The sequence below is a fragment of the Grammomys surdaster genome, unplaced genomic scaffold, assembly GCF_004785775.1.
Source record: "Grammomys surdaster isolate TR1022 unplaced genomic scaffold, NIH_TR_1.0 137, whole genome shotgun sequence".
Classification (NCBI taxonomy): domain Eukaryota; kingdom Metazoa; phylum Chordata; class Mammalia; order Rodentia; family Muridae; genus Grammomys; species Grammomys surdaster.
The window spans coordinates 849,970-865,304 of NW_021604595.1; the positions used below are offsets into that span (position 1 = coordinate 849,970).

The 15,335-nt window shown below is 48.7% G+C and overlaps 1 protein-coding gene across 2 annotated transcripts in view; it reads right to left on the reverse strand.

The window, feature by feature from the left end:
- Window positions 1-12,873, reverse strand: part of Bicd2 (BICD cargo adaptor 2) — a 49,546-nt gene extending 36,673 nt beyond the window's left edge. For both annotated transcript variants that reach the window (XM_028763252.1, XM_028763251.1), the window contains exon 1: window positions 12,611-12,873. In XM_028763252.1, coding sequence (XP_028619085.1) covers window positions 12,611-12,850 — 240 coding nt within the window. In that variant the 5' untranslated portion in view covers window positions 12,851-12,873. The remainder of the gene's footprint in view (window positions 1-12,610) is intronic.
- Window positions 12,874-15,335: the final 2,462 nt, after the last annotated feature.

Here is a 15,335-nt window from a genome sequence, read left to right on the forward strand (position 1 = left end):
AATGGTGAGGCAGGGCAACTGACCTTGCAAGACAGGGCAATCTGCCTAGTGCACTACAGTGGCAAGAAGTCTGTGCCTCTTCTCAGCAGGTGCAGAGACTGAAGGGGATGCCTGTGTGTAACAGCCAGAAGAAACTCAGAAAGGATACAGGTAACGAATTTGTAATAGATATGAGGACACAGTTTTGTGACAGATGGAGATGACAAGTCCAAGATACAGAGTGGGACTGGGTGGGCTGACATCGGGAGAGAGGCATCTCCTCATTCCTACTCCGATCCTACTGACTGAGGACCCTGCTGACTGAGCAGTAGCTCCCAGACAAGCCCTCTCCCAGGTCCCCCTCATTTCTACCAGGCACATCCCAGGCTCATGAACACTCCAGAGAGGAGCACAAAGCTGTCCTGGATAGCCCCTGGTATCCATGGACCAATCCTATCAGTGGATAATGTTGGCAAGTTTCAGATACAGGGACTGAGTCTCCACTTAGATCCCTAGGATTATTTCAGAAGCATCAATACTAATGAGGATTTAATCACCCTGGGTGTGGCCTGAGCTTTGGCATATTTAAAAGTCCAACATGATCTTGTATGTAGGCAGATCTGGGCACACAGACCTGTTAACTCCCTTAAAGGGTCCCAAGAGGCATGATGGGAGACCCTACCCCACATCAACTCTAGCCAGCTATTCACACCCATTCTTGCTGAGTGAGAAGATCCTAAGGAGGACTTCCAATGGACTTCCATTGTTTAAAGGATACTTCCTGAGTAGGCACAGGCAATGCAGGCTCCCAGAGACAGCAAGAGAGGAAAGGGGTTTTATCCGGTGCCTTATACAAAAGGACCTTTACCTCTGCATCTCATAGGCAGGCAAACTAGGGCTCAGAAAGGTCAAGCAGTTCAACTCAGGGAATCACCAGGATTTTTTTTTTTTAATTAGCAAAATCCATCTCTGTGTTTGCAGCAAAGCCCGTGAGAGAAAGAAGGTTTCCAGAAAGTCAGGAGCTGCGTGGACCTCTGCCCAAGCCCACCAAACCCAGGCCACTACAAAGACACTTCATCAGCAAGAAGCTGAGGCAACTTCCACACAGCTTCCTTCCCCAGGGAGCCCTACACTTACAACTATAATGGTCATTAAGACCAGAGGCCCTGGAGGCACCCCAAAACAGCATAGGGCTATAATGATTGTCACTGGTCTTTGTCTTTGTTGGTCCCCCTCCGCTGCCTGTGAGGCCTGTGTCAATCCACATGGGCCACTCCATTGCCAACTGAGAACCCCAGCTGCTCTGGGCAGCGTCCAAATGTTAAGCTGCTTTTAGAAAACTGGGGATTCATCCCTGGGCAGAAGGGATTTAGCCAGAATTGGGCACCATTTAGAGAAGATTACACCCTAATTGCCCTGGTGTCAGCAGGCAAGCTCCTGCCAACTGAGCCCTGGGACTGGGAGAGGTCCCTGGAGACCCTGGATTCCCTATCCAAGGACACAGAGCCCAGCACTGGGGCCTGGAGACCAGCCGTCATCTTCCACAGCAGCTGGCTCAACACAGGACTTCCATTTAGCAGCCTGTGGTCAGGACAGGAGGAGGGGCCCCATGGGCAGCATCCAGCTCCCATCTGCTCTGGGCCAGAAGAAGACAACTCACCAGGCATCAGAGCAGCCTGAAGCAGGCTAGCTACAGAGCACAGGTGCCTGTGGCAGCAGCCCACTTTTCTCACCGTCTCTAGCCCTTGCCACATTCTTTCATCTCACCAGCCTATTTAAGCAAGAGAAATCAGTGAGGCTCATGGTCAGAAAGTGACAAAAGAATCTCAAGTACAGGCCATTTCTACCTAGACCCTAGGGGGTTTCTCCCCACAGGACCAATAACAAGAAAAGAGCCCAAGAGAGATGAGAGACCATTACAGGCCATAAAGATAGATAGGCTCCATTTTCTAATTCTGAAGGTTCTGGAAAATGGTTGAGCCTGTGGACAGCACTGCAACACTTCAGCCCTGTCTCAGGATGCAGTAATGACACATACCCTGGTGCACATCTAACCCTGGTCCTCTGGGGCAAGTCCCCACCACAAGAGACTTGCATACCTTGAAGTGATATCATTAGGCTCACACTAAAGGATTCTGGGATTACATTTCCTAAAAGTTAGAGAAACCACAGATATCTGATCTCCAATCCTTGTAGTGTTTCATGCTTTGGCCTTGTCAAGTCACCGTGGAGCCTTCCATTCCTTCTCACGCTGTCACATGACTCTCACATCCTATCATCCTGGATGTCCTCTTTTAGACACTACCATGGACTATGTCATAGTCTGCTTTAGGTTGACTAGTTTGTCATCCTAATATAGCAGTTCTGGGAGGCAGGGACTAACAGGAGACAAACATGACAAGAAGAGAGCCTTCAGGAATGATGAGTGCCCTCTTGTGCAGCCACACACCTGTTTTCCCTCTGCTTTCTTTCTTTTTTTTTTTTTTTTGGTTTTTCAAGACAGGGTTTTTCTGTATAGCCCTGGCTGTCACTCACTCTGTAGACCAGGCTGGCCTCGAACTCAGAAATCTGCCTGCCTCTGCCTCCCAAGTTTCCCTCTGCTTTCAACCATGAGTTGAGCAGAAGCCCTCAGCAGAAGGCCAGCAAGTACAGATGTTATACTCTTAGGCTTTCCAGTCTCCAGAACCGTATGCTCAGATAAGCCCTTTCCTTTTGATGTTCTGTTCTAGTAATAGAAAGATCCAGTCCAACTATAATAGCAAGAACAGCCACAGCCATCGATGTTCTGTTCTAGTAACAGGAATGGGACTCAGATATGGTCCCACAGCCACAATGCAAACCACAGCTGCTATCTGGAGAAAGCAATCTGTACAATCCTCACCAAGATCTATAGTGTGGGATTGTATGTGGGGTCCTTAAAGGAACAGTGCAGGCAACCTCAAGTCACCAAAGATGACTTCTTGGAGGGGTTGGAGAGAGCAGTCCTCTGAGCCACGCTCACCCTTGGGATTTCTGGGAATAGGGCGGTCTTTCAGACTTCAGTTCTTACAGGTAGGGCAACCCATGGTGAGGACTCAGGCACAGCGATGGGATGAGGGAAAAGATGGACTGAGTCATAACACAAAAATAAATAAAGAAGAGCTGGGATGACAGCCCTTTGCCACCAAATCTGATGACCTGAATTTCATCCTTAGAGCCCATAAGGTGGAAAGAAGACTGACTTCTATAAAGTGTCAGAGCACACAGGCATGGGGAGGGTATACAAAATTATAAAGTAAAAACACATAAAGAGGAGACAGGTTAGTGGGTAAGAGCTTACCATGCGAGTTTAAAGTTCAAATCCAAAAGAACTTGCAAGAAGCCAGGCATGACAATACACTCCTGTAACACCAGTAATGGTAGAGGCAAAGTAAGGCAAAGGTAGAAAGGCCACTGGGGCACACTGGCCACCAGCCAAGCTCCAGTTTCATTGAGGACCCTGTCTTAAAGGAATAAGGTGAAATCAGGACACCCAATATCCTCCTCAGGCCTCTGCACAAGTGCAGCGTTGCATGCACTACCACACATATATGCCTTCCTCTCTCCTTTCTCTCTCTCACACATATATGGACACATATATAAATTAATTTAAAAAGATAGAAGCCCAATAAAGTGGCTAACACACTGTTAAAACAGCATTGTACTAGCAAAAGAAAAATCACATAGCTCAATGGAACAAAGCAGGGGACCTAGAAAGAACCATACAAGTACTTCCAAATGACGTTTGACAGAGGAGCAAAGGCCACTAGCCACACCAAACCAACTGGACACCCACACACAAAATAATCAGTCTTACACTCTTCACAGTTAATTCACAAGACACCAGAGTCTCACATGAAAAGTGGAGAACTATGAAGGTAGCTAAAATAAAAGAAACACCAACATGACCCTGGGTTTGGTTATGAAGCTCGCAACACTAAAAACACAGAAGCAAGAATGGCATGAAGTAGAACATCTGTCTAAGACACCACTAAGATACTGAAAAGACTAGTGTGCTCTGGGACTTAAGACTCAAAACAGCTAACTGCTTGCTGTGGCCACACATGTACTAAAAACAGCACTTAAAACTGAATAATAAGCAAGCAACTGGATCGAAGACATCCAAAAGGTCAGGGAAGGTATCAAATCAGACTAATGGCAAAGGGGCAAAAGAAAAATGCCCTGGATTCCAACCTGAGCATGGCAAAATAATAACGATGGGCTGAAAAGCTGAAAAGACACCTAGGGCCATGCGTCCTCAGGGATCTGCAAACTAAAGGGCAGCTACAGCATCCCCCTGTGCACACACTAAAACAGCCAATGTCCAGCAACAGCAGGGAACACTAGCATGAATGGGGCAGCAGGGACGCTCACTCACTACTAGTGGAAATACCAAACAGACCAGCCAGCTGGGAAGGCGGGTCCGCTTCTTACACAACTAAATAAGAGTTTAAACCTCATTCCTGTATTTATCCGGAAGATTAGAAAACTTATGTCTACAGTAGGTTTATTCATTATTGGAAAAAGTAAATCGACCAAAACACCCTTCAGTGGGTAAAGAGTTGGTGGGAAGAGATGAAGACACAGATGAACCTCCATAGTTCCAGTCACATGGCATTCTGATAAAAATAAAATTAGAGATGGCAAAAAGATCAGTGACTGACAGAGGCTTGGTGGGGGGAGAGTGAGTGGATGAAATCCAAGTGATTCTTCTTCAAGTTAGAAGGGTACTATGCACTTGCACTTGTCAAAGCCAGACAATGCAAAAAAAAAAAAAAAAAAAGAAGAAGAAGGGGGGGGGGGGAGGAGGAGGAGGAGGAGGAGGAGGCGGAGGAAGAGGAAGAGGAAGAGGAAGAGGAAGAGGAAGAGGAAGAGGAAGAAGAAGAAGAAGAAGAAGAAGAAGAAGAAGAAGGAGGCAGCAATCAAAGATCTTAATGTATGTGAATGTTTTAAAGATCTATATTGGGGGTCCTAGGATGGAATGCATAATATGGTCAAACAATTTAAATTACAAATGAATGGTGCAGAAATATTGCAATGGGATAAGTAACTGTGGGGTAAAGAGAAATACATAAAACTAAAGGCGAAAAGCTGGTGACGTAGCCTACTGGGACACACATGAACCATCTGGACACCTGCACATGTGAACCAGGACCAGTGAGTGACAGTGTGACAGATGGTGGGTGCCAAGTGTCTCACTGCTGGGGCAGGAGGCTCCAGATGAGCAGGTGGTGAGAAGGACGCATGTGGTGATGGGGAAGTAAGTGAATTCCTGGTTGCAGATACTGTGTCTGTGACTTAGTGGACACTACTCCCCCTGTGGCTGAAGGGCCGAGTATTAGCCAAACTTGGTACAATGAGCAACTAGATCTTTGTTTCTAATATCTCGCTCGTCTAAAGCAACTAGGGCTTCTTGGGAGAAATAGCTGGCTCCAGAACTAAATATAGAACATCTTGTAGTATCAGAAAGCTTAAAAAGGTACTGAACTAGGGGCTGGGGAGATGGCTCAATCAGTAAAGTCCTTGCTGCTCAAGTGAGTTCAGAACAAAGGCACCTATATACAAGGCATCTACAACCCCAGCACCATGGAGGCAAGACAGGAGAACAGTGGGGACGGGCCTTGCTGGCCAGCCAGCCTGGTCAGATCAGTGCACTGTAGGTTCAGTGAAAAAACCTATCCTGAAAAACATGGTGGGGAGCAATTGAAAAAGACACCCAACCTTATGTCTGACTTCTCTACATATGTGCACCTGCATACTACACACTCCCTGATACACACACGTGCACGTGTACACACACACACACACACACACACACACACAGAATGCTTAATAACAAACAAGCAAACAAAAAAACCACAACAATAGAGCTTTGTCAGGATCATAAAAGCCAAAGCTAGAAAAAGTTGTAGCAGCCAAATTATTATTACAACCCAGTGAATGAAGTAAAATTCCAATGTGTCCACTCTGATAAAACACTAAAGGGGGAGTGAGAGCAAAAGACAGGACTGTGTGAAACACCCAAACACTTTGCTGAGTTCTTCCCAAAGAGCAGTGAGTGAAATAGGCAAAGGAACAAGGCTAATGTGGAGAAATCTGTGGAGACTAAGGCGAGTCACTGTCTCAAAATCTTCACATTTTTGTTCATGTTACTTGGCTTGGACAAGTGGACAGTGTCACTTTCATAGCCTTCTAGTGCCATACACAACTGTTTTACCACCTCGGAAACCAATCTCTTACATTGCTCACCCTGTCCCTCAGTCAACAAAAGCCATGGCGAAGCACAGACCCCTGGTATGTGAGAAGACAGGACCATGACTGTCCTCTTTTGAACCTGTCATTCAAACCCACTCAAAAATACCAAATAACAATGTCCCCATTAGTGAGGTCTATCGAACACCTCACCTATCTTCCTTTAAACTGTCAAAGTTGCCAAAAATAAGGAATATCTGAGAAACCATCACAGTTTGAGCACCTGAGAAGACATGGTGACCAAATGTAACATAGCATCACAGATGAGACCCTGGGATAGAAGCAGGACACCTGGTAAAAGCAAAAACAAGCTAGACCAAGTGCAGGCTTTATGACAACTCCCTGGTACTGACTGGTTCATCGACTGTAACAAATGCATCACACTAAGGTACTACTTGAATGAGATGAGCAAGGGTGTATGTCTACACCAGAACTCTGCACTGTCTGAAATTCTGTAAATCTAGAATGGCCCTAAGTGATCTGTTTTTAAATGAATGATAAAGACACAGCACAGTTTGATAGAGTCAATGGTTAAAAGCACAGAAATTCTGGCACATGACACTTGGCTTTAACAAGGTGCTGAGGGGCTGGTGTGGATGTGGTGTCATAGGCTGGAAGCTCTGGGGTGTCTATGAGGTGGTGAGAGGCAGATATTTTTCACTTGATATAGGAACTTTCCAATCAGACATACAAGTGTGCTTTCTCGTGGCTGGGGCCAGCTGTGCCCAGGGCTCTAGTTCACTAGTGTTATGTGAGACAGGGTCTCATGTCCTTTAGTTTGACCTTGACCATGAGGCTGAAGATAATCTTGACCTTCTGATCCTCCTGCCTCTACTTCACAAGAGCTGGGCTGACAGGTGTGCACATCTCACCCTGTCTTCGTGGCACTGAGGATCAAATCCAAGGATCCGTGCAGGCTTGCCAAGCTCTCTGCCAGCTTAGCTACATCTCCTACCCCTTTGCTGTTTTTTAATGAATGAAATGACACACAAGCAATGCAAAATTCCCAATATTTTCATATCTTCCCTCACATATCAATCACTTTCAGACAAATAACTCTAGAAATCCCAATTGAGCCAAGCTGGGAAAACTGACGTGCTGGCTGCTCAGATAAACAGATAACATTAAGGAATTGTTAGGTTTCAGGCTTGAAAACTCAACAGCTCTTATTTTGTAGGAAAATACTCCATTTTCTCAACAGAGCTACTTCTACAGAAGTAACAAAGCAAGATGAACTGAGGCACAGAAGCAAGACCCGCCACAGCTAGAAACTGCAGGTGTAGGCAGGACCATGGCTGGGTCCACGGAACCCTTCTCTCTACTTCTGTTTTGCTTAGAACTACAACTCTTCAGGCTGAAGTGGTGGCAGACGCCTTTGATTCCCGAAACTAAAACCCAACCCAAACCAAAATACAAAAGCCCTACAATTCTTCTACTTTTTGAAAAACTGTGGCAGGTACACCGGGGTTTCCCTGTGCTGTGGTGTCCGTGTCTGACACATACTCATGGGAAAAGGGACCAAAAGGAGAAACACCCAGTGTTCCCACTTCTCATCACTGCACAGGTTCTACACCAGACACTGGTAGCTCTGCTCTATGTCCTGAATCTCCTAAAATGTACAGTTTTCAACAGTGACGTCTAACAGTGACGAGGCTCTCCACTCCTGCTCTCTTCCACACCATCATCCACCTGTGCAGGGTGGCCACCCGGCTTTAGGGAAACTGAGGGGACTGGCCTCAGCCCTGGCCCTTGGCCTCTATCCACTTCTATCCACATCCAGGCTTGGTCTGAAGGTGGATAGAACAGCCACACTACTCTTTTCTGCTTCACTCTGCATACTGAACCAGAGGGGCCTAAGGCCCAGCCTTCACCTATCTGAGCTTACGTGTCATGAAGTCACACACTGTCATCACAACATGGCTGGTAAAGAAATCAATCTTTACCCTCATGTGCAGAACAACCTGTCATTCGGTCTACATATGAAAAAGAAGGCCTGACTAGAAAGGGTGCACCCTTAACTGGCAAGAACAAATCTGTTCTCCACACAAATAAAGACCTGGGTTCCTGAGTGGACCCAGCAGGAATCCCACATGAACTTGGGCCAGGGCTCTTGCTGATGGTGGCTGCTCAGATCTAAGAGAAGGATAATGACCATCCAAGTAGTCTTAGTATGCCAGACTGTTGTGACAGGCACCATTATTAAGCCACCAAGGCCTAGACAAAAGAGTGGCTCATTGAAGGCCACACAATTCCTGAGAGCCCAGACAGGGTCCCCAAACACAACTCTGCCATCACAGAACTGGGAAGCACATACAATTAGCCCCCTTTCTTGCTCAGGCAATGCCTGACTTCTCGGAGGCCTGCTGGCTCCCATGAGAGTGATAAGCTCCCAGCACTAGGCTTGGGCCTCCCCCTGGCTCCACCTGCTAAGCCTCAAAATATGCTTGGCATCTCTGAAGACAGGCTCACTCCATCACAGCTGTGCCAGTCCTGTGTTCAGGGGAAGGTGGCCAAGGCCACGCCTCCACACGCTGGCAGGGATGGCCTGGAGCGGCCATTCACATGCCTGGGGCAGATTCTCTGCCAGGTATAGGTATCTGATTCCCATGTCCCTCAGAACACCACCAGGGTCTGATATGGCAGTTAAACACATTATTAAAAGTAGAAGGGACTGTCAAATTCCTTCATGACCCCTTGTCCACCATTTCATAGTTAGAAAGGTGGGTCCAGAAGAAGGAAGGTCACCCAACAGAAGGTGGACCACAAGGGCACTGTACAGATGCGTACAACCTCCTCACAAGTGCCTCAAGGATCTGCAAGACCCTCAGGTAAATCACCTTCATACAGACAGCCCATTACTGACACCCCACATGAGCCCACAAAACACACTGTGGCTCCTGTGCTTCCCCCCACCCCCAAGATCTGTCTGCTCAGAAATGGACAGTCTGAGGATGTCAGAGGATCAGGGGAACCACCACTCATTTAAAATTAGACCAGGACTTTCCCCTCTCTGGAAGCAAACACTCCAGAAAGCTGGGCCTCATGTTGGCAGGGCACCAATCTGTGTACCTTGAAGTGCACCCTCTGCTAACCCCTTCGTCACTCCTGCCTCCTCAAGTGGCACAAGGGTTGGAGACAACAACTTAGGCAAGCCCAGAGTCAAAGGGCCTGCCAGGAAGTGTCTAAGCTTGAGAGGTGAATGCGACTTCCAGGAAGAAGGGAGATGCAGAGTGGCCCCACAAACTGGCAAGGCATGACACACAGGGCAGCCCTCAGAGGTGGCAATAGCAGATAGCCAAGCAAAGACAAACAGGCATAGGGAGGTACTACAAGCACTACAGTGAGGAGCTTGAGGCCTGAATGACAAAGTGGAGGTAGGCTGACAAAGCATTTACTAGGTGCCAGGGTCTGTGCCCAGCCTGACGCTGGATTCCACCCACATAGGCATGGTGATACACACAGCTCAGCAACACCAGAAGTGACAGGGGACAGCAATGAGGGTGTGTCCAGGCCTGTTCATGGACCAAGCCCAGGTGGAGGGAAACTGCTTCTGGGAATCTCTCATGACAGAGATGGGGAAGCTGAACTCAGCCCATTCTCGTACGGTAACTGCCCTGCTCTGGCAGCCCAGCACACCTATATACCCAAAGCTTCAGCACAGGACACAGCAAGCTGTTTCATGACCATTTAGGACCATGAAGAAACTGACAAAAGTCCAGCTAATCCTCTTCCCCACCATGCTGGATATAAGGAAAAGAGGCACAGAATAACTTGGGACAGATGTGGCCCTTACTGAGTCAGAAACAAAATATCAGCAAAACAGGCCATGGGACATCCTCTCCACCTGTAGGTCAGTCAACACCCAGACCATGATTATCAGCAAGACACAGCCATTCACTCAGAAATAAAGACAGCGGGGTCAAACTGAGTCAGCTCACCTACCACAAGTCTGTCCTTAGATCTGGTCATAAACCCTTTCACCCAGGTCAGACAGCTTCCTCACCTCAAAGACTTGCATGATTAAATGCGGACAAGAGTACAAGCATCTCAACTACAGCCTAACTTGTTAGTAACTAAATCTACCACTTTTAAAGGAACAAACAACTTAAACAGTTCACCTCTCTATGGGAGAAAACTTCCCACATACACTGTCTCCTTAAATCTTGACTTGTTTTTTAAGTAAGAAGTTAGAATTTCAAATACAATACTGACCAAAATTAAAGAGTTTGACAAGAGCCTGCTCTGGCATGGGTGTGAGGGACAGACACAATGCTGTCAAGAGGCAAATAGGCACAAACTTTTGGCGACACTCTCTGAAGCTGATGCATTCCTCTGGATTCTACTAGAAACTTCCGAAAGAAACCTTATCCCAACTTACAAAAGGGAGAGGAGCAGTCTGCCCAAGCCTATATAGCCAGTATGGGGATGGCATTAGGCTAAGCAAATACCTAAAGGGCACCTAGAGAACAGATCACACCCTCTTCCACACGTCCTAAGAGGTTTCCCTCCAGATAACAAGGCTCGATGTGTGCCACTGTTCTTCACTGTGCCATAAAATGATTCTACCCATAATAATATTTGCATGAGGCTGACCAATGGAAGTCACTGAAGTGAGGACCAGCTAGGTCACCCACAGCCTGTTTTCATTGTACATGGAAGGAAATCTGCTAATTCAGAAGAGGATAGTGGGCTTCCCAGGAGAGGTTCACAGGCATTCCAAAGGAAGTGGGAAGGCAACCAATCTGTATATGCAAAGGGAGTGGCACTATAATTAACAGTTGCTACCTGCCTGGAGGACCAAGGAGGGGGGGAGGGGAACCCCAGACTGAAGACTAGATTTGGGAAGAGGACACACCCACTCCATATTTTCACAGTCCTGACCTTCATCTATAACATCAGTTTACCTGACACTCTCCTTCCAGGGGGGTTGCCCATCCCACTCCTTTGGTCAACCCTCTGCCAATGGAGCCTGGCTTGAGGAAGTTACTGATGTCCTCTGATAGGCAACAGATTTGAAATTCTGTGTGAAGACTCAATTCTTACCCACCCGAAGAAGCAGCCACTTCTGGGACTCATCCAGCCCTGCTCTACCCAGACTTTAAGGATTCATTCCCCCAGAAAAGTAAGAGAGGTTCTGAAGAGTTCAGGCACCTACCCAAAGTTGGCTGGGAGCAGACGTATCAAAAGATGAGCCTGTGATGAATACCCAAGAGCAGAACTGAGTCTGACAGGGAAGGGAAACTGTTTGGATAATCCAACAAGCTACCTGTATGGCCTCATGCCAGGCCTTTCCAAATATAGAATACTAAGAGACCAATACTTCTGGATTGGCAAAGCTGTATTCCTACTTTGCAGCGCTGGAAGCTAAGGTCTGAGGAGAGCTTACCCATGGCTTACCTATGGCTCACCCATGGCTCACCCATTATAAGCAATAAGAAGGGGTTAGTCCAAACTCACGTGTGTCCTTCTCCCATAAAGCATTTCCCCCACAGTCACCAGAACAAGGTTGGGGAATCAAGAAGGACGGAAGAGTCACTAACACTTAAAGCATCCCAGAAAGCTTATCCAGCTACCTCCTATTGCCTCTCCCCAAGCTCTTGGCCAGCCTGGGGGGCGGAGGGGGGTCTAACCTCTCTCCCTACAGTGGGATGACACAAATCACCATGTTTCTGACAGAAGGAACACAGATTCCATGGTGACAGGCAGGGCCTATAAGACAGAGCAAGACAGGAAGCGGTCGATGGAAGCCATGCATCCCAGTAGTGGGAGTACCATTAATGAGATGGGGGGAAAGCTGGCTGAGCTAGAGCTAAGCCACACAGATGCGATGGATACCGGGAAAGCCGGCCTGTCAAGGGCCATAGGCAACCAGGAGCTGCGACTCACTCAGCCCTGTATCCATTCCTTCTCAGCCTCAGGCAGTCACGAAACCAGAATAATAGCACAGAAAGCAGCTGCTCCAAAAGGGGGTAAGTGATTTGCTTGAAGGTGACAAACTGTGGTCAACCAGCCCCAGGTCCAGTCTTTCCCAGGGGTCACTTGCACGGACAGCCCCAGCTGTAAGGACATCATCTGCTCATCCCCCCCCCCACCACTTACACAGACACACCCGAGGCAGCAATAACCATAGCAGGACATTAGTCCTCAACGAAAGGGCCAACAAGGCCTGCAGAGAAAACTAGCGGATGAGTGGGACTGCAGGGAGTCTAGACCCCAGCAACCAGGCACCGGGCCGAGCACGGTCACTCACGGCCACTGCCCTGGACCGCAACTCTAGGTCTCCTGCCCCACCCCTGGAACCTCCCACCACTGGGCAGGGTGACCTTAGCGCCCGAGGCGGGGGTCGCAGCCGGCCACTCACCTCTTTGAGCTGCTCCATCTCGCTGCGGATGGCCTCATAGTCCACCTCGAGTTCCTCGAACTGCAGCTTGAGCTGGTGCTTCTCCTCCAGCACCGCCAGCCCATACTCGGCCGCCTGGATCTTCTCACGCGTGGTCTCGGCCAGCTCGTGGGACAGCCGCTTTACCTCGGCGCGCAGCCACTCCGGCTGCGCCTCCATCACCAGACGCGCATACTCCTCCTCCTCCGACGGCGCGGACATGGTGGCCGCGCGCCGAGGCTGGCTCCCACCTTGGCTCCCACAAGCCGGGCCCTCTTAGCTGCCGCCGCCGCCGCCCAGCCCCGACGGCCGCCCGCGCCGCCGCACTGCTCCTCCCTAACGCGCGCGGAACACTGGGGGCTGCAGTCCCACTGAGCTTGGACTACACAACCCGCAATCCCTTGCGCCCACACGGTCCGCGGCTGTGATTGGTCTAAATCTTAAGGGGATAGGGGGGGCCTAACGTGACGCAAAGCTACGTCCCCCTTAGCATTGTGGGAAATGTAGTCCTACATTACGTTCACTGCTTGGTCCGTTGTGCGCCGTGCTCGCCTGGCTGCAATAGTTGATTGGCCAGCGCTGCTGACGTGACAGAAGTGGGGTGCCACCGACCCCAGCCTAGGGACCCGGCAGCCACCCGGAGAACTTCTAGCCTTCCGCTCCCAGCCTTTGTGGAGTAAGATGATCCGAGCTGTGGATTCCACGAATAAGATTCGCGTCCTACAACGTCAGAGCATGGTTGGTGAGACTGTGTGGCGCGCGCTTTATGCGGAATTCGAATAACTTGTGGCGGGCCGCGGGCACTGCCAAAAGGATGCCAACAGCCTGACGCTAGGGGATCAGGGGAGCCCAAGCCCGGATACTACTTTCTCTTGTCCCCGTTGTCCGTTAGGATTTTTTTTTTTCATGGAAATGAAGGCACCTCCGTGAGCATAATGTCATAGGTATGTTTAAATGTTGTCTGTCCCCCGTTTTCCGCGGGACATAGCTGCACTCTTCACTATAAGTCTAAATAAAACTTCCTTCCTCGCATGTTGATTTGGTTATAACAAACTTGTTGTTCCTCTTCTCCACACACCCCCGCAACACCACACCCTACAGCTGTGGACCACCATAAAACATAGAGGTCAGCTGGAGAGATGGCTCAAGGGATAAAGCTCTTGCTCAGCAAAAGCAATGACCTATATTTGCACTCCTAGAGCCCACATAAAGCACAGTCTATAACCCCAATGTTCCCGGAGCAAGCTAGGAGGTGGAAACTGGAGAGTCCTCTGAAGCTAGACTGGCGTATGAAAAGAAGAGGGGAACATGGGGTGGGGAGAGATAAGAAAAACAAAGATAACCGGCCTCAAACAAGATGGAAGACAAAGACTGACAGCTGGATCTTGTCCTGATTCCCAGTGCATGTGGGGCCTGTGAGCACACACAGGAACATGAACCCACTTCACACACACAAAGAAAATCTAGGGTCAACGCAAGAATTGTGTAGTAAATAAACTTGGTGTGGTGGAACACATCTTTAATCTCAGCACTTGGGAGGCAGAGGTAGAAGGATTTCAAGACCAGCCTGATCTACATATCAAGTTCCAGGCCAACCAGGACTAAATAGAGAGACCCTGTCTCAAAAACAAAACAAGAGAGAGCTGTATAAATAAACGTGTTATTCCTCCTTCTCTTTAGCCAACCAGCCTAATTTTCTAGAACAGTCCAGGCTCTACACTGAGGCCCACATATCAGGCCCATGCAAGCTGTTCACACTAAGTGTGTGTGTGGGGGGGGGATTTAGAAGGCACAAACCTTCCTCCAACAAGCACATAGCTCTACAGTACCTGCAACTATCCTGGCTGCCTGGGAACCTCTCTACCCCAACCTGAACCTGACTATTGAGCAGATGTGAGTAAGGAGGGGGAGGGGGAGAGCTATGGTTTCTGGTGAGAACCTGACCAGGGAACTTTGAACTTGAAGATAAAGGTGACCACAGGCACATTGAGATACAAATGGTGGGTCACTACTTTTGTGGGCTTCCTTCAGCAGGGACAGTGCTGACCAGCAAGCTTAGGGCCCGGAGGAAGGTTTCTAGGATCAAGTTGTCACTGGTAGGAGTGGGGCAACCAAGAAATACTTCTCTGAGGAGGTGACTTCAGAGAGAGAGATCCAGAGGACTCCACATTCAAGCTGATGTAGATGGATCTCCCCCACACTTGCAGATGAGAGACCATCTCTTTATCACTTCCTGGGTCACCAGCCTCGCCAAGTCTTTGACTTGCACCAGCTCACTCAGCGCTCTCGATATTCCGGAAGGTTCACACCATTGTTTTATGAGTGAAGAAACTGAGGCTGTTACCAAATCCTTGGTATTGCCCTTGACTTCCCACCCTCTCATCCATTCATGCTGTCACTCTGCCTCTCAGCAAATACTGCCTGAGAGTTACCTGCTTGTCTCAATGGCCCAGCACCTCTGCCCGAATCATTGACGTCACCTCTTTTCCTCCCCTCCCCTCCCAAAACAAAGATGTTGAAACCATTTCCAAGTCTGCACATGCTCTGGAAGGGCCTCTTCACTCCACCCACTTGAGTGTTGATTCTCCTTCTGTGCTTTAGTTGGCTTCCTTCTGTTGAATGTGTGTATTCTTACATGGTGGGTGAGTCACCTTAGAATGTCAGCTCCAGGAGGGCAGGAACCTTGACAAGGCCCAGCATTTTCTAG